Source organism: Jatropha curcas, chromosome 2, assembly GCF_041381405.1.
Source record: "Jatropha curcas cultivar XTBG-Jc1 chromosome 2, XTBG_Jcur_1.0, whole genome shotgun sequence".
Taxonomy (NCBI): domain Eukaryota; kingdom Viridiplantae; phylum Streptophyta; class Magnoliopsida; order Malpighiales; family Euphorbiaceae; genus Jatropha; species Jatropha curcas.
Genome location: NC_143152.1, coordinates 28,148,316 through 28,168,622, shown reverse-complemented (window position 1 = coordinate 28,168,622; position 20,307 = coordinate 28,148,316). Strand labels below are relative to the sequence as shown.

Here is a 20,307-nt window from a genome sequence, read left to right as displayed (position 1 = left end):
CTCAGCCTCTTTGTAAAGTAGTTGTTGGCTCCTTCAATTTGAAATTAATTATTTTATTTTTGGGCCACCGTAAAGTTCATTGGTCTAGGTTTTTAGAAGAAGCATCATTTTCTTTTTTCCACCCACAGTTCGACATAATAATTATATGGTATTTAATTGGGGCCTAAGCTGCAATGTGTTTGATGTATCATGATTGTAGTAATTATTTTGTATAATGATGAAAATTTTCATTATGACTTTGTTTAAAAAATTAAAAAAAAAAAAAGAAAGTCATCGAGTCTTATTTTTATCAATCATAACCCTAATTACAAAGTTTTGATTCCATGTACAAGAATGTGAAACTCTAAAAATCAATGTCATATAATTAAATATAAAAATTTTTAATTCAAAATTTTTAATTATCAACCACACATATATATATATATATAATTAAATCAATGTCATGAATCACGATTCGTGTAATTAAATTAAGTAGGCAATCTTGAAGAATTTTGAAGCACTAATAAAATTTTGTACAAAGCTTGTATGTGATCAATAATTTTTTGTCTTGATAAGGAAAATTTGGGGTTTTTTCATTTGACAAAATTGAAATAGACCAACTTGTTGCTAAGAAAAGAATTTCAAATTAAGCTAATGAGGGCAGACCCTAGCTATAGCTGTGGCCTGTGGGTTTTAGTTGGAACCAATGTCTTTCTTGTTCTTATGTTTTCTGTCTTTATCTACAAAATTCTTTAGCTACAGGAGATGACAGTAGAGACTTGGTCATAATTCTTTAATTTTCATTTAAAAAACACAAAGAAAATGACATATAGTCAATGGAAGTACAGTCTATTCCAAGGAAAAAAAAATTGAATATAGTACTAATTAAGATTAGTGAAGGTAAAATAATGGTTTAAGCTGTTAATCAATTATTAATTAGCAAGTTGGGGTTAGTGCCCATTGTTTTGAGTCACCAAAGCACTAACAAAATGAGTTTTGGATTAAAGGCATATATCACATTCCTCATGAAAAAAATAACACCAAGCACCTTCTATTTCTATATATGTGTGTGTTTAGGTCATTTTCTTTATATATATATATATATATATATATATATATATATAATAAGAAATTTAGGTCATTTTCTTTGGAATGATCAAAAGTGAAAAAAAAAATTTGCACATGAGCATCCTAAGGGAGGAAAGTGTCATACATTCAGACATGTTTTGGAAAGGAAATAATTAAATAAATAGAAGAAGATAAAAAGGAGTAGGTGATAAGCATCCATCCAATCTCAACCCAAGATCAAGAGTTTGACTGTTTTTTCTCTTGCAACTTGCAATTTTCTTAGCTAGTTCCCTTCAAGAATGAGAACTTGAGCAACATGCCATTTTTTATAAGTTTCACTTACAACGTATAATTGAACGTGATTAAATTGTGAATCAAATGTATTCTTATTGGTCTTTGTATATTCTGTAAAAAGATGTAAGGAGTGAGTGGTTTCGAATTCGAGCTGTCTCCACTATGAAGATTTTCATCAATTTTATTCAAAGATGATGACTGTCATTGTTGTGTTGTTTATAATGTACTCACTTTGTTCTGTTACTTTAGAAAAAAATTTCATTTATCATGTTTGTTTTATGTAGAGAATTCTACTATAAATAGAAATTTTGGGAAGGATGTTAAAAGAGAAAGTCCAAAATGCCCTTGCATAACCTATGTTATATGCATTTTTTTGGCTTAGTTAATGAGTATAGTGGTAGATAAAAGAGGGATTAAGCAATAAATTATCTTCTATTTCCAAAGTATGAGCCAAGGTAATATTTATAAGCAGTTTGGTAGAAATATGCTCAACTTTACGGATCTGAGACAAACAAGAGTAAGTATATGGCGAAATTTCATAAGAAGGCCACACATTTCAATTGTTGCACCCTATATATATATATATATATATATATATATATGGTATTGCTTTTACTAAAGATTTTATCTTTTGAACTATTTGAGTATGCTTATCCGTCCAAGGACTAGCATTTTTTCGTAATCGATCATGTAACTACTCAACATGTAGCCCCTGACACTACTGAAGCCTCTAGAAATATAAACATTATAGAAGAAAACACCAACTCTGATGACAGCGAATCTGACTCAGAAGACGCTAAACAATTTGAATTAAATCCTATAAATCATCATAGAGAAATAGTAAATAGGGCACCAGACTTAAGCATTATTGATAAACCTAACACTATATCTCAATTTAAATATATATATATATATACACACACACACTCATACTACACTTTTAATTTGGACACAAATTTAATATTTATCAAACAAACTGAAATGAAATTCTTTTGTATACTATGTTTGTACGCGGTTTCTTAGAAGCGTGCTCACTTTATACATGTGAATATGAATATCATTATTTTTTTGGAAAAGAAGTTTCCATAATACAATCACACTCTAGTATTGCACTGTACTTTTTAAAAATTATCTTTAAGTCGAGAATACACCTTATTAATATGCGCACGAATTTTATTTTGACGAATAAACTGTACGATTTATATTAGGCTATATTTGTATGCGGTGCTTTAGAAGTTTGCTCTAACTTATGGTATGAGCATGAACAATATTTGTATTATGAGCTCAATTTTTTGTTTTAGCAAACAAATTAGGTGCCCTCCTTTTTGGACGGGGCAATGAAGAAGGTGAGTTCATGATCTCACAGACCATGTTTCTTTCTTACTAGTGTCAATGAAAGTTTCAATTTGTATTGAAATATACGTACCTATATTATAGAAATTGAAAAGACTCTTGTAATTCTTAAAATTTTACCTTCAAAATTTTATAAAAAATTCTTGCATATTATATAAAATGTCCACCATTTTAATTAACGGAGGCAAACTCAAATTTTCAAACAAAAACTTTATTTTGGAATACTTGAATTTTCAAATTCAAACGAATAGTCTCTCACCTATCTCCATTTTTTGCCGTAATTTTGACTAATAAATATTTTATAGGAAGACTCTGTTAGTGAGCTAGTTTCCTCACCATTAATCGTGTATTTAAGGCTAATAAGAACTATTAAAGGCAAAAATTGAATAAAAATTTTGATTTAACCATCTTTTTAATCTCTGTACTTTTTCTAATTTCTCTAAATTAACAAAACAGAGGGAGTAAATAATAAAGAAAGCAAATGTTATTGCCTTTTACTTTTCACTTCTGTCCGATAATATGATATCGAGTCAAATCCAGAATCCAATAAGAAAATTGCCATGTGATTTAACAAAGTCAAGTTCCTATTATACTAACTATTGATTAATACTCTTTCAAAAAAAAAAAAAAAAAAAACTATTGATTAATTAGACCAACAATAATTTTTTTTTAACAAAAAAAAAAAAAAAAAAAAAGTTGAATTTCCTATTTGAGTTGGTACAATAATTTCATCGATGGTCTTTCAAACACGAAGACAGACAAAATATAACATTAACGTTAGGTGAATTCGTTGACTTTTATGAAACTTTAAGGTTTAGATAATCAAAATTGAAATAATTTAGTTTCATTCTATATAATTATTATAATTTAATTTCATACTATATAATTCATTAATGTTAAACCATTTTTACACTTATTAATTAAAAGTTCAAACAAAATTGTAATACCCTTTTCCCCTAAAATATATATATATATATATATATATATATATATAATACCGTTTGTGAAAAATATTGGGATTTTACTTGTGATGAAATGCATCATGGTTCAACTTTGGCTATCGGAAATCATGTTTTTGATACTCCTTCTCAGGGCATTCTCAGTCTTTGCTTCATAATATTTGTGGAGTCTCCTACCTCAGAAATATTTTGATGTAATTTGTATTCCTTTTTCTTATTGTACAAAAAAAAAATACAACTTTTATCAAAATTATTACAATTAATGACTTGGAAGGTTGCCTCTTAACATTTATATGTGTTACATATATATATATATATTTTAACTCTGAACTCTTAACTTACGATGAGTGATTCAAATTTGTAAAGTAAATTTAGTTCAGTGCGTGATCTTACAAAGTTAGATAATTTATCTATGAAAAAATATTAATAAAAAGGAATAATTACACACTCTAAAATGAGAATAGTGTCACATTCAAAAGGCATAAAAATAATAATAATAAAATTCTAACACAAGCTAACGTTTGTAGAAATGAGCATATATTGATTAGAAACAAAAACACAAACCTAAATGATCTAATTTAATTTTTTATTTTAATTATTTGAGTTAATCGATTTAATTCCCTTATGATTTTATGAAAATTTAATTTTTAATTTTCAGTTTAATTGTAAAAAATAAGCTGAATTTATCTAAAAATTAAACCGAATTTATATAAAAATTAAACCGAATTGAATAAATCTTATTTTAATTTTTTTAGTAAAATATTATTAATTTCAATTTTATCGATTCGGTTGGGAGATTGCACACCCCTACAATTTACAAACATGAGTTCTTAGAAAACAACTATTTTATCATTATTTGTTATTACTTTATTTTCATTGAAACTATTCAAACCATTCAAGCTTCTATGTAAATTAATGTGGCTATGAAAATATCCCTCATCAAAATTTTTATCGTTTAACAATATATTTTGTGAAAACGATAGAAGATGAATTTATAAATTGAGCCATTATTCTTTTTATTTTAAAATATGACACATAAAATATAGATAAAATACATTATTTATCAAAATCTTCATAAATATTGAATCTCAGTATATCGTTATGTCAACCATCATGTTTAAATTCAAACAAATCCATCAATACATGCAATAATTAATTATGAGAAAATGAAAATTTGCATTTTATATAATTAATTGTTAATTTTTTTTTGAAAAGAAAAATTAATTATGAAATGAAAAATGAAAAGTATTCATTGTGATGCTGCGGATGTGACATACCGTTATAGAGGAGCGCCTTTGGCTTTTGGTGTCGTTTTCTGTTTTGGAATCAAAGCGCTGTACAAAACGAACGCTACCTAATTAGTAATTAATCCATGATGATGGCTCATACCAACAACGTTAATTACCACGTAATCGTGCATTTCGGTGGTGGTTGATTAATGTCAACTATAATTACACTATTACTATTTTCTGAAAGTTACATTATTACTATTTTAATTAAGTGCGTTCAATTAATTACAATTTAGTGTGTCAATTGGCAATATAATAATACGTTAATCTTTACTTTTTTGTATTTACAAAAATAATTTTCATATAGTTTGACATTTAAAAAAAAATAATGAATATAATTTTGTTTTCTTTAAAAAAAAAAATTATCATTTCCTAACAAAATAAAAAATGACTACCCTCTTCCAAATGAGAAAATTATTTTTCAAATTTTTGTTAAGTGAAAAAGAAAATATATAAACAAATAGGTATTTATGGATGACAATAATCATCATTATTATATAAATAAATATAATAATTTTTGTACCCACTTTCATTCTTCAACTAAAGTTTGTATTATATTTTTTAAAAGTTATGCATTATCATTTTGAATTTGAATTCTAAGTGAAAAAGTGAAAATTTAAAGAAAATTATCTGAAATTATATAATCGAATTGCTTTTAGGAAAAGAAATTAATTAAAACAAAAAAAGAGAATGATCTAAAAATAATTAGTTAAACAAACATTAATTATCTGATTTTTAGTGCCTAATTAAGAATTAAGAGATATGTGAACAATTGTATCATCACTGTAAACAAAAGCAATAGCAACCAGAATTCCAAGGTCCCCCTTTTGGGCTTCTTTTAAAGACAGGTGAGGTTATCTCCTGTTTATCATGATACCAAAATTTGGCAAGCGTGTGAATTTAGGATTGGAATAATATTATAAATAAATATTTTAATAAATAAATGGCAGCTAGTTATAATAATGGTGGTGGAAATCCTAGTGGACAGAAACCAGCTACTACTTAATTAATCTACTTCATAAACCTTACCTAATTTTATGCATGAGCATTTAAAAGCTTAATTAACGATAAGAAATGACAGTTAATGACTTTCTTTCTGTGGGGTAGATGACGAAGTTGATATACTACATCCGTTCTATAATACTTGTCACATTTGTGGTTTCAATAAGAGATAAATATTTAATTATTGTTTCGATTTAATTATTTTCTTAGAAAATTAATATTAAATTAAAGGTAATATAGTCAATTTACGCAATAAAATTATTTGAAGTTTAGACAATTTCTTCTTCTCCTTGGGGAAATGCAAGTTTTTATTTCTTACATGAATCGAAAAATTAAGAATTTGAGGAACCAAACTTGGCAAAATTCAGTGCTTGAGGAAATTTTTAGTGTTCATTTTATTAATCTTCTGTTTTTTGGAGACCACTTTTAAATGTAAATTATTTTTATTTTTCACATGTTAAAATTAGTTTATTTTTGGGCATATTAAAAATTTTCACTTATTCATTTATGGAATTTCTCATAAATTTATCAAGTAATTTTTTAAACTATATTAGATTAATTTAATTAAAAAAAGTGTGTACTGTATTTAATGCAAACATTTATTTTAAATAATAAAAAAAATTGTTGGGCCGGATACAAACTGAGTTCCCCAAACCTTGGATCCAATCTTAACCACCATTGAATAGGTATTCAGAACACCGTATAGGAAACTTCTACGTAACCTTTTTTTTTTTTTTTTTAAATTCTACTTAACCTAAACTTAAATTAGTTATTATTAGCTATTTGCTAAAATAATATAAACACTTATTATTTGCTCATTACTTTTTATGTGTGAAAGGGTTTTATCAATTTACAAATTCTTCTCGAATTAATTCTAAAAAAAAAAATGAAATTAACAAATCGTGCTAATAAAAAATAGTGAGAACAAGAAAACTTTTTTGGTCTAAACTCAATCTTAATGAATCATATGAAGGTTCTACTATATGTTCCTCAATGTTGAGGACATTTTTCTCGAGTTTGAAGTTTTAATTTTTTGATAGTGCCACTTTTCTTGACGTCCGCTTTACTGATGCTTAGTTAGATTTGTTAAAACTTACATTTAAATCTGATTTAAGCCATGAATTTACATATATTCATTTAAATAATATAAATATAATTATTAGTATTCTTTTTATTCCACTTTAATAGCAACAAATTAGTATTTTTAAGTGTTCGTCTAGAATTTTAAAAGTGTATTAATAATTTCTTTTACATTTTATCCATATTTATTTGTGTAATTTATTTTTAAATTTATATATATTTTTCGCTTTTTATCATTAATTTAATTGCAGTGAAATTAAAATTTTGACTACACATATAAGTACAAATTTTTCAATAAATCAAGACATGAAAAAATGAAATGGAAGTACTACTCTACGATGCTTTAATATGAGATAAAATTAGTATTGATTTTATAATAAAATTAAATATGAAGATTTTATTATTTATTTTTAAAAAATTGATGTTTTCTAATATTTTTTTAATTATCTTGAAATGACAAGATATTATTGATAAAGTAAAAGCGAGATGACATTCAAGATAATAACGATACCTTTCATTAGTGTGAGCTAAAGCCAAGAAATCTTCTTTAGTTGAAGTCCAATGGAAATGAAAAGAACAAGAAGAGTGGGACCATGAAATAGAGAAATCAAAATTTGATATGATTAAGTGCACGTGTGGCAAATTGAGGACCAACCAATTGTTGCATTGCACGTCTAAAAAAAAGTTTTTATATTATAATTTATTTGTGGAGTACATCACCTACAAAACTAACCCACTAACAGAGAATGGCAATCAATCCTTTATGAAGTAAGCAAATGAAAACTTTTGTTTTCATAAATCATGAATTGAACTAATTGTTTTATATTCTACACTCTCATTTGTCTTTAGAAAATAATCTATTTATAAATATTTTTTAAATTTTTTTGAAAAATCATTTGCAAAGATAAATTATTTTTTGAAACAAATATAGCTTATTGCATGTTTAATTACCAAAAATCGGGTTTATAAAATTCTCTCTAAATATGTTATTTCTTGCAAACATGCATAATTAGTGTGAGATACGATAAATTCTTTTGATTTTAAGCAAATTTAACCACCGGAGCTTTACCGAGTTTGAATTCTATTAATTAATCACACTCACAAGCTATGAGCTACTTAAACTCATTTAAAGCTCTAAGATATTCAACAACATGACATTCAAATTCATCAAATCAATTGAATCGAAACACAAAAGTTAATAACCACAAACCCTAAAAGATGGCATCAACTCACCCAAAACAGCAAAGAAAGATCCTCTAATTCACAAAATTTTGTAATATCTTCCTTAATTCTTAAAATAAAAGCACCACTTACAATCTTTTGTACATATATATATATATATATATATATATATATATATCGTGTAAAATGGGCAGAGGATCAAAGTAATTGAGTTACAAGCAGTTTTGAAATGAAAAATTAAGCACTAAGCAGCACAAGAGGTACAATTACAAGTTTTAGGTACAAAAGCACAAACCCCATATGGCTTATTAGGAAGCTGACAGTCGATACCAAAGCAGCAAGACATGGTGGCACAGGTGGTGGCGCCGGCACAGCACTTGCACACTAAACAAAGCTGGTAAGGTTCTGCTAACCTTCTTCTTAGCTCCGTCGTATTAATTAACCGGTACTCCGTCGGCTCCGCCGGCCGGAAATGGAATTCCCCTGCTCAAGATCATGCATATATCAAAAGAAGTAAAATAATGAATAGAAAAGTTTGGTGTTTCTGCTTAGAAATTTAAATTACCTGAAGCGGTATCGATTAGCTGAAGAATTAGTAGAAGTAGAAGTAATAGTACTTTCATGGTATGATTGATACTGAAACTGTACAGACACAATAGACACGGACAGGAAGACAAGACACAGAGAAAGAAAGAGTCGAGGAGGGAATAAAAAGTTGTGGTGCAGAGCAGAGGAGTGAATGTATAAATATGGATATTTTTTGCTGTTTCGGAATCATGCGAAGCCAGGCTAGCGATGGAGACAGAACGCTTAGGATGCTCCAATGATATGCAACCAAATGAATTTTGATAATAACCGGTATATTAGTTCTGAAAACCTATCTTTGATCGGTCGGAAATTTTATTTATATTGATCTTGAGCTAGTCGTGTGTATAGTGAATCTTGATGAGAAGTTCAAATAAAAAATAAAAAATAAAAAAAAAGAGAGAGAATAAAGGATTTGAGATTGCAAATTCAAGCCAGTAGAAATCAGGTTAAGAGACTGTAAATCGAACCTAATCGAAGCCTAATTAAGTAGATGAAAATTATGAGAATGCAAATTCGAATTGGTTAAGCTTAATTAAATAGAAGATAAAAAGTTAAGCAAAAAACAAAGAATCATTCAAAAGCTTGCTTCAAGAATGCAGAATTAGGCATAATCAGTAAAAAAATTACGTCCACCAATGTATAATATTCTTTAATGAGCACCAAGAAAGAATATTGCCACCTACATGCCTTTGTTTGTTTGTATTCACTATTGAGAATGAGAAGTAATAAGCAGATAGAATGTGTGACACCTCCTGGGAAAGGGAAAAAAATGTTTCTATTTCTCCTTTCTTTCAGTAACTTTCGTCCTTTTAACTTTTTGGACAAGAAAAGCTAGTTTCATATGGCAATTTTCATTGCTGGAAAAAACTTCACTAGAAAAGTAATACAAGCACAAAGTCAGACAGCAACAATTAACAACTGGTTGAGGGATCAAGATGACAGAATGTACAGGAAGTACCAAGAAGCAAAAGCACTCGAGGTTTAACAATCAGGATTTGTCATTCCATAGACATTTTGGAGGGTGAAAAAGCACACCAAATTACATAGTGGTGACATTGCTCATCTAACCCTGCATGCAGCAGGAGCACCTGGGGAGCAATTTGGATTAGGTGACCGGCAACTTGAACCAGGGCCGACATTGTTGGAAAATCTACGGCGCATGCGATAATCAGGAACCCCACCCATTGCAAATGCACCAGCACCTCCCATTAGGGTTGGTGCCAATGGTGATACTTCAGAAGAACCATCATTACTGCATTGTAGAGGTTCCAGAGTTTCAACTACATCACTCATCAAGGGCCTGGCCTTGGGGTTCTGGCTTAAACAATAGTATGCCAAGCTGCAGGCTTTCTGTGCAGCCCTTACAGAGTACTGGCTCTCCAATCTAGGGTCAAGAATTTGCAGCATCTTTCTCTTATCATTCAACTTTGGACGGGCCCAATCTACCAAGCTCTGCTCCTTGCTGGGCCTCGTCTTGTCAACAGATTTCCTTCCGGTTAGTAGCTCTAGAAGCACAACTCCAAAGCTGTACACATCACTTCTTGCAGTAAGGTGACCTGCAAATAATGCAAGATGCCGTTACAGTGAACTAACATGCACATATGCGTGCAGACACCATTGTTCACTCATGCAGTATCATAAACATGAAAACTAGGCCCTTAGCTAACAATGACATCATTATATCCTCATAAAATGAAGCCATAAACAAGATAAGAAGCAGATGGTTGGCTTTTTACTTCTAAACATTATTTAGTGCAGACATTCTAGTTCTCCCCTTCTCCCTCATGTAGATCCTCCCCCCCCCCCCCCCCCCCTCTCTTTTTTCATATTATCATTTTATACTCTATTATATGCATAAAATTTGCTATTATTTGCATCATTATCAGGGATTGTCAGTAAGCACCAAATGTTTTGCAGGGCCAAGCACCAAGATTTGTCAATAAACTAAGCCACAGTACATTGTTGCATGGTTGATAATGGATTATGTTCTTGGTTACTTTCTATTCAACCACAGGTTTCAGACAATGAAGGAAGAAACCACTAACTTTTCAACTGGACTGATATTAATGACACACAACACATGCACCCAATTCCTTATCACATTGTTATCCAGTAGCTCTCAGAACAAACGTCATTTCTCCATCTAAATGTAAAATATCCAATTAGTTAAGCCTTTGATGGAAATTTTACCTACCTACAAAGATAGTATGGATCAGACTGATAAACTAAGAATATCAGGAAGGCTGGGGTGCTTACCAGTCATCACATACTCAGGGGCCGCATAACCATAGGTGCCCATTACTCGAGTTGACACGTGAGTCTCATCACCTTGTGGTCCAGCTTTTGCAAGCCCAAAATCAGATAGCTTGGCTGTATAATCCTATGGATACAAGGGGAACTATGTCAATATCAGTAAAGGAAAGGACTATTGATTTACCAAGAAAACACAAGAGCAAATTCTCATTTAACAAAATCAAAAGAAATACCACTTACAGAATCCAATAATATATTAGAGGTTTTGAAGTCCCGATATATAACTGGTCTTTCAGCATTATGAAGGAAAGCAAGCCCTTTGGCAGCTCCAAGAGCAATCATCATTCTTGTGCCCCAAGATAATGGAACAGTTGCTTCTGAAAACCTCAGGAAAAACCATATCAGTTCAAGATAAAAAAAGACATTAAACATTAGAGATACTACATATGACATTACAAACATGGATAACTTTTTCCATTAGAAATAAAGAATAAACTTTGGTGGGCATCACTATTCCTGACAGATCATCAAAATTGGATAGACCATGTAAATTTGTCATTGGTAGCATCATTTCATCAGCAAGCACAATCCTTTAATCATTTTGTTGATGGTTTTCAAAGAATCATTCATCTTCCTATGCAATAGGCATGGGTACATGTATTATTGTTGCCACTAATGCTTCTCCTGCTAAATCCAAGTCAGAATATTTTGAGACAAGAATTAGGCCACATGCAACCCTTGATAACGTAATCATTAGGAGAGCATAGTAAACAAATAATCCACTTCAAGCATATAGAGCATAGTAAGAGTTCTTAAATTTTGTGAATAAATATGAAACAAAGATGCCCATAGAGTGCTCCTTATCCACATAAAGAACAAAAGGTTCAACCTATAATCATGCGTTAAATGTCCAAGTGAGCCTTTTGGCTCTGGTGATCTACCATGGCTTCCTTTTTATTAGTATAATTTGTTCATTACCCATTTTCAGATATTGATCTTATAATTTCTGGTTTTAAGAAAAATAATTGATATTAGCAGGCAGAAAATGACTACATTATCATGGGAAGGTCACCTCTCATATTAATTGCTATGACAAGTAGGACTCTTTTTTTATTCAACTTCATCGTAGAAGAGGCGAGATATTTTTGTAGGAATAGGAATAGAGTGTGATCAAGAAGATAAGAGTAAGATGACTTTGGCAAATCTAAATCTCTGATAGGTTGCTAAAAGAGAAGCTACAAAAAGAAGAAAGAAACATAATGCATGCAAGATGCCAAAAGAACTTGTACAAGGAAGAGAGATGGTCCAAGGTAAGAGCAAACACTAGCCAGTAGCCTATCTAGTGGCATAAAATGATTTATATTCTATTCTCCAAATAAATTTAAATCAATAAGAGTTCATAAACTACAAGGCTTTAGACAACCTTAACACATAGAGGCCAATTAGAATTGATCATAACATTTTACTCTAAGACAACATACAATTAATAAGCACTTGTGTGGCTATTTAGGTGACAGCTGCAATACATAGTAGTGCACAAAAGGTAACCAAGAACATCATTAGTGTGGCAGATATATAATATCATGAAAAAGAAAGTAATCATCTTTATGAGATTCAGAGATTGAAAGGCATCAATGGTGAGAGAATGAAGATAGCTTGTTCATTACAAAAGCAGATCAGAGACCTTAGTAAAGTTATTAATCATTGCCACAACAGATCAAAGAAATGAAACTAATGTAGAGACCAAATTTAAGCGGTAAGAAAAAATTCAATATTAACATTTTGTCATATTATATACCACCGATAAATGCACATATCGACAGAGAAGGAAGTAGCATCAAAGAATTAGAACAGCAATTGACATGAAACAAAAGGCAAAAATGAACGGCCAAAAAATTGCATACTTCGAAAGAGGTGATTTTCAAGGCTTCCTCGAAACATGAACTCGTAAACAAGTAATCTATGATCATCCTCGCAACAATATCCAATCAACTTGACCAGATTAGGATGTCTAAGCTGCCCCAAAAAGTTGACTTCTGTCTGTGAACATTATCCCAATTCACAAATTCAATACAAAAAATTATCATTGAAGCAATTTCAGAGAAAGAGAAAAAGAAGAACAAGAACAAGAAGAAATAGGTGCATACAAGCCATTCACGGTGGCCTTGAAGACCCTCCTTGTTGAGAACCTTAACAGCAACAGGTAGAGATTTAAGGCCAACCCTGACATTCTCATCAATGTAGCCTTTATAAACAGTGCCAAATCCACCTTCGCCCAAAATGTAATCAGACCGAAAGCTTTTAGTTATGGTCTCCAGTTCATATAAAGTGAAGGCAATAACATGAGTATAAAGAAGTGCATTTTTCCTTGAATCCTCAAAGTTCCGAGGAGTGGATGAGGGATCACTCAGATCTGATATAGACCGGCTGTGCTTTTTCTCCGAGACACCATTTTTAACTCCAACAGAAGAAGTAGATAGCATATGATGAAGCTGTTGTTGAACTGCCCATAAAAAAAATCACACTTACAAATTAAAATCTTTCCAATCTAAATCAAACCAGCAATTCAATTTGAGCCCTTTCCAAAAACCCATATCACAAAATTCAAAGAAGGTATGAAATTTATGACTTTTGAGTCAGTTTTAGGTATAGAAATTAGGGGAAAGCATCCAGATCTGAACAGAGAGAAAAAAAACTAAAAAAGAAAAAAACCTTGAGCATTGGAGACAACAGCAGATTCTTCTCTAGTGCCACAGTTGCCCATATTGTTGGTTGGTATGAAAGTGACTGAATGTGGAACCTAATGGAACCAGCAGCAGAAATAGTGACTGTGATACTGGTAGTAATGGTACTGGTATGGCTATCCTGAACCTGATAGCCCAGACTCTCATTCTTTTAGGTGGTTTTTTTTTTTTTTTTTTCCTCGTCTCTCTACCACTCCAAAACCCCTTCTTTCTTCTTATTTTTATTTTTCTTCTTAATACTCTCTCTCTCTCTCTCTCTCTCTTCACACACTCTGTAGTGACTAGTGAGTCTTTTAATAGTAAAACAATTATTTTTCTTTCTATTAAACAAGTTCTACAAACTGAGACAGTTCAGAAGCCAAATATATATAAATAGAGAGTGTCCAATATTACAGTAAACAAATTCAGATCCAAAAAAGTTCCTATCTTTCAATCTCAAAAAAAAAAAAAAAAAGTTTCTATCTTTTTTCTTGGGTTTTTCCTTTTTCTCTCTACATATCACTGGCTGTCGCAGTCTTTCTTACAAGGAGAGTGGACAGTGGTGGGAAAGATAGGTCTGTGCAAATCTCCTTTAATCCCATTCGCCGTTCGAAAGGTTAGTAGGACCAGTTTGGTCAGGACAATATACTCTCTGCAATGGATACTGGTTTTACATTTTTATATCAAAGCTGAACAATTTACAGTCGGTGGTAAGTGGTAACTACTCGTTGGTCATTTTCAATGGCTTATCTTCTTGCAACGGCTCAGTATAATGCTTGATTGTATCCTATTAGCATTTGTGTGTCTGTAACTTTTGCGTGAAAGGATATGATATTTCTCTTCTTTTTTTTTTTTTTTTTTTTGGTAGACAGTGGTTTTTTTTATTTTATATAGATATATATATATATATATAAGTGGAAGTCCACACCTTTTCATAAAATAAAATAAATTAAAAAGTGAAAATGCACATATTTTTTATTTTTTTCATGAATTAAAAAATATTTAAGGTATTTCTACTTTTACAAAATAAATGAGTTTGATATAGTTGCGTGAAATTCATTTATAAATTTACTTTTTATATTTGATATGAAAAGAAATAAAAAATTAAATTCGTAAAATTTGATTTTATAAATTTAAAATGTAACTGAATTAAATTTTATCAAACAATATGAAATTTTTAAATGAATTTCATAAATTTAAATAATCAGAAGATAAAAATATTCATTTTCCTAGCCATGCAAGCTTATTACTGCCTTAGGAAATAAAAATAAATTTAATTTTATGTTAATTTCATTCAAAATATGAAAAATTCTTTTACAAATGAATTGTAGGGTCTAAAAAATAAAAGCAAATGGATATTTTTAAATCTATTATAAATATGAAAAATTCATTTATTATAGGAAATATTATAAATTTCTCTTTTTTTTCCGGTATTAAGGAGGAGATTTGAATCTGATTCTTTATCAGGTGACTCTTGTTGTACATATATTTACTACTAGACTATGCTTTTATGTATTTAGGGGGACAAGTCAAAAGCGTTATTGGTTCAAAACAAAGTTTTAAACTTTTTTTCTAATTAAATTTTCATTTGAAATTTGAATTTGTAACCACAAAATCTTAAAGATTAATACTTATCTAAAATTTATTGGTAGTTATAAAATATTGAGTTTGAACATGCAATTATATCATAAATATTTACGTATAATAATTATGTGTTTTTATATTTCGAACAATTATTTTTCTGATATTGAGAAAAAAACATACGAACTTAGTAATTATGAAAACATAGTTTTAAGAAGCAACTCAAATCCTAACACAAAGTTGCTTCCATGCAATATATAGTATTAACCAATAAAACATATAAGAAAATTCACTTATCAATTTAATTAAACACTGTGCTCACAAATAAAATGATATTTAATAAGACAATCTGGAATTTTTTTTTTTAATTTTATTAAACGATTTGCTTTGAAGCAGTTTATGATTTTCTGAAACAGGAAATAATTTGATTCGTGAAATTGAGGGTTAACTAATTTGACTCGATGTAAATTAATAAATAATTTAAGATTTTATTTTTTGAATTTCAAATTAATTTTTTTAAAGGTAAAAAGGCTAATATTAGGAACCATCCGACCTTAAACTTATAATTTTTATTTTGAGATTCATTTTAGTTTATTAATCACTCGGTTCATCTGTTGAGCCTCAATTGAACCGATTCAAATCCAGTGAAAAAGTGAAGCTCGAAATGAAATGAATTCCTTGAAAATGGCTTCAACTACTAAGGACATCACTTAGTGAGTGGTTCTCATGCATTGTGAATTTTAGCCCTACCCCTACACATTTTTAAAGTATAAGCATTATACAAATAATGAAACAAATAAATACAAAATAGAACCATACAAAAATTTTAATATACAAATTAGTTTAAGGGATTTTTGAACAATTTTAGTTGTTTATTTTTGGTATTTCAGATATTTTGATTGATGAAATTATAAAATGATATCAATTGAAAGTGCAAATGATGCTTTATTTGAGTTGTGAGACGTATGTCTTGAATTTAATGGTTTTAATTTTGATTTTTTTTTTCTAATAAATTTATTAAGATGTTTATTGACTAAAATAATAATATGACTGCACACCAAGTTAATGAATACTCTTGCAATCGAGAGGAATTGAATTCAAAGTATCTAATTTTTCACAGAAGCAATGAGATCAACAGAACGCAATGTCATTGGTGAATTTAATACTATATTTAAAAAACCCGAAAAAACAAGTGACATGAACAATATTCAATTTTGAGTTGTGAGACGTGTGTCTTGAATTTAATGGTTTTAATTTTGATTTTTTTTCCTAATAGATTTATTAAGATGTTTATTGACTGAAATAATACTATGACTGCACAGCGGAAGGAAACTCTTTCCTTAGCTCACCAAGTTAATGAATACTCTTGCAATCGAGAGGAATCGAACTCAAGGTATCTAATTTTTCACAGAAGCAATGAGATCAACAGAACACAATGTCATTAGTGAATTTAATACTATATTTAAAAAACCCGAAAAAACAAGTGACATGAACAATATTCAAAGTAAAATTATAATCTACTGGGCCAGAAATTGAAAAGTTATAAAGGTATAAATCCATTACAAGGCCCAAATTGCAATATAGCAATCCAGTCGAGGCCCAAACTAACATTAGCAGGCAGCGCAATTTGCTCAATTTGCTCTGGTTGTCTTCTCAATCTTATCCAACCTTACTTGTCTAATCCTCCACAGCTCAAAGCAGCAGCAGTAGCAATGCCAATGGCAATGGCAGTGGGTTGTGTCACCGATAGTAGATGGAGTATGTCATCTCTAATGTCAGCACTTCCTTCTTCTTCTTCTACTTCTTATTCACTTTCTCCTACCACCACATTGAGATTCCCATCATCTAGTTCTCGTGCTCTCAGCCTCTCCCGCCGCCAACCAACACTCCGCCTCCGCTCCTTCTCTGGCCTTTCTCCTTTCAATCCTCTCCTCTCCCTTGGTTTTTCCGGTAATTTTTCATTTTCCTTCTTTTACCGTATTAATTTAATTTTCTTTGATTTTAGGTTTTTAATTTGTAGCTTTATTTCGAATTGGCTTTGCAGATGATTTTGTACGTTTTCCATCAATTGATAATGGGTCTCGATTTTTTGCCATGAGACATGGCAGAAGAGTTCCTAAGCTTAATAGGCCTCCTGATCAGCGCAAGGCACTGCTCAGAGGCCTGACTACACAGCTACTTAAACATGGAAGAATCAAAACCACTAGAGCACGAGCAAGTGCTATGAGGAAATACGTGGACAAGATGATTACTTTGGCCAAGGATGGTTCTTTACACAAGAGGAGACAAGCTTTAGGCTTCATCTATGAGAAGCAGATAGTGCATGCCTTGTTTGCAGAGGTACCAGACAGATATGGGGAGAGAAATGGTGGGTATACCAGAATTATTAGGACTCTGCCTAGGCGAGGGGACAATGCACCCATGGCTTATATTGAACTTGTGTAGGTATTCTCTTTTTATTTAGTCTAATTCGTGAAACGGAAAATGTTTCAAATTATCTGTCTGTATTTTCTGTGAATGTTTACTATTTAGATAGAGCCATGCAAGTTTTGTGTTTTGGTTTTCTTATTTTGTGATAATCCTACATGGTTTGTAGGTGTGCATTGACACTGCTGAATTATTTTAGTTCAAACCTACATTTTCACACGAAGCTTGGTTAGTTGCGGTAGTTGATATCTTGTTTGTTCAGTTCTAATGCAATATCTCATACTCTAATTTCCAACATTCTCCCATAGATACAAGTTCTTATGTGCCTGGCCATCCGAGAACAAATTATTTTGTCTTCTATCAATGATTTGCCTGGTTTACCTTTCTCTGCATTTCCTAAATTTTTTATATGTGAATATATCTGTATGTAAATATGAATTCTGTGAATTGGCGAGTGGGGATGGGCTTGTTTAGTTTTTTTGAGAGGAAGTCTTGCACTAGAGTACAGACAGTAAAATTGTTCTGTCGTGACGCGGAGGATCCTTCATGGTCATGGAACTTGCCACTTTGCAACAGAAACACTGTATGGATTTAATTTCCCTATGATGGGCTTTATACTAAGAGAAAGTTTTGCTGGTTAACTAGTACACAAAAATCTCCAACCTACTATTGAAAATCCAACTTATGAGACAGATTATGAAATTCCCTCCCACTAAACTTTAGTCTCCTATCCTTTTTTTTTTTTTTTTTTTTTTTTCATTTTATAAATAGTTTTTTCTCTTAGTTGTTTTGCTAGGGTATTTCAACCTCCTTCAAGCTTTAGTATATTTGAACTTCCCTGCAATCCTACTCAATCTCTTGACTTTCAATTTTGAATACTTGCTTCTGCTTTAGAAAGTTGATTCTCAATATTGTTAGTGCTCCTCAACTTCTCAAGAGAATTGAGAACCGTCAATTATTTTGAACTTCTGTATGCTGATCTTTTAAATTTCATCATCACAGCAAGTTTCTTTCTTAATTCCTAAATCCTGTGTATACTGCTACTGCCTTCTCCATCCAGCCTTCCGATTTCCTTAGGTCATTCTCTAAGTAGCCTTTTTGTTTAACTAATCCACAAAATGCTTTACCAATTACCACAAAGACTAATCTTCACAACACTACTTTCATAAGATATTTTTAAACTGGGCAGCTCTTTGATTTGTTACCATGAAAGTGCTGCCTATCAACTCTAGCAAATGTTATTTGGCATCTTTAATCTTTAAATGTGGTAAGCATTTACATGCATGTAAATGATATGTCTTGATTCACTGTGTATAAACCAATGCAAAACACTTGCAACAACGTACACCACCCTACTCCACAGCCAAAAATAAAAGGAAGAGCAAGAAGATGAGACTTGCTATCCTATGTAATCATTTGTATTGTATACCTTCTCAATGATATTGAATTCTAGTGCAGAAGCAAATTCCGTGGTGCATTATTTTGATTACTAGTGATTTTGTAAACAAGCTTTAAGGAGTTTGCTAAGTATTTGGTTTTGAGGCAGTCTAGTAGTTAGCGTCGTTTCTCAAGGATTATGTCCAGTACAAGCAAACAGGAATTCAGAATTAGCTGGAAAACTTCAGAGAAATGGGAGGAAGGATAAGAAGAGGAGGAGCAAGCAGCAGCAGATTTTGCTTGCTTAATGAGATGTTATTTTTAGAATGTTATTGGTTTTTTGATCCTTCAAAGGATGTTTTATATTTTGTGGTGTCATTTTTTAAGTGTTTTGGACTATGAAAGATGAAGTTTTTCTGATTCAAATTACAGCAAATTTGTTAGCTATTCTTATGAGAATGGGTCTTCTGCATTACAGGCAAATAAGAATTGTTATTACTAACCTTTATCCTGCATCATAATTCATATCCATGTTTGATCTTTGAACATTCTTCGTTTGTATTCCTTTCCTTCTATTTTGTTTGTTCATAACAGCATTCCTGCTATTTTAGGGAGGGGAAAAAAAGGAAAGAAACTACTTCCTGTTTTCTCTTCTTGATAAAAATGTGTTATTACGATGTTTTCCTCTATGATGCACATTTTGTTTTATTCTCTCACATTTTTAGGGGCTGAGATATCAGCAGAATCTTATAAAGTTTGGTGGGTGTCTGTCTTCAATCTAAAACCATCTTGTTGGTTTTACATTTTCTCATGGTCTTTTTCAGTGTGCCACTAGTGCTGGGATGGGATGGGGGCCCAGAGAGACTGGCAGCAATAGTTAAGTGAAAATCTATTAGTAATTCGTACATAAATTATAATTGGGTTATGCAGATATTTAGTCTCCTTTTAATATCTACTCCTAGAAAACACCAATAGAACTTTTCAATTCACATTTTTCCTACTAAAAAAGATATTTTGCTCGTCTTTTGGTACTCTTTCTATTCTTTCTAATGTATGGTTGAATTGTCAATTACTTCAATCTTCATAGTTGTCATTTGTTAGATTGTCAAATAGTTCTACTTTGCTTGTTGACATAATTCTTGGTTTCAAGAT

General features: G+C 30.8%; 3 protein-coding genes across 3 annotated transcripts; 1 reads left to right on the top strand and 2 right to left on the bottom strand.

Moving 5' to 3' along the window:
• Positions 1 to 8,164: 8,164 nt before the first annotated feature.
• Positions 8,165 to 9,192, bottom strand: LOC105649048 (uncharacterized). Its single transcript, XM_012235572.4, has 2 exons — positions 8,772 to 9,192; positions 8,165 to 8,689 (listed from the first exon to the last, which is right to left on the bottom strand). The coding sequence occupies exons 1-2, from the start codon at positions 8,827 to 8,829 to the stop codon at positions 8,451 to 8,453; spliced, it is 297 nt and encodes a 98-aa protein (XP_012090962.1). The 5' UTR covers positions 8,830 to 9,192; the 3' UTR covers positions 8,165 to 8,450.
• A 434-nt stretch (positions 9,193 to 9,626) lies between these two features.
• On the bottom strand, positions 9,627 to 14,378 carry LOC105649049 (Protein kinase superfamily protein). Its single transcript, XM_012235574.4, has 6 exons — positions 13,760 to 14,378; positions 13,195 to 13,550; positions 12,952 to 13,087; positions 11,288 to 11,424; positions 11,051 to 11,174; positions 9,627 to 10,350 (listed from the first exon to the last, which is right to left on the bottom strand). Exons 1-6 carry the CDS (start codon positions 13,809 to 13,811, stop codon positions 9,854 to 9,856), a joined length of 1,302 nt encoding a protein of 433 aa, XP_012090964.1. The 5' UTR covers positions 13,812 to 14,378; the 3' UTR covers positions 9,627 to 9,853.
• Positions 14,379 to 16,979: 2,601 nt separating this feature from the next.
• LOC105649050 (Ribosomal protein L17 family protein) lies at positions 16,980 to 18,001 on the top strand. The gene is made up of 2 exons (XM_012235577.3): positions 16,980 to 17,301; positions 17,396 to 18,001. The coding sequence occupies exons 1-2, from the start codon at positions 17,064 to 17,066 to the stop codon at positions 17,794 to 17,796; spliced, it is 639 nt and encodes a 212-aa protein (XP_012090967.1). The 5' UTR covers positions 16,980 to 17,063; the 3' UTR covers positions 17,797 to 18,001.
• Positions 18,002 to 20,307: the final 2,306 nt, after the last annotated feature.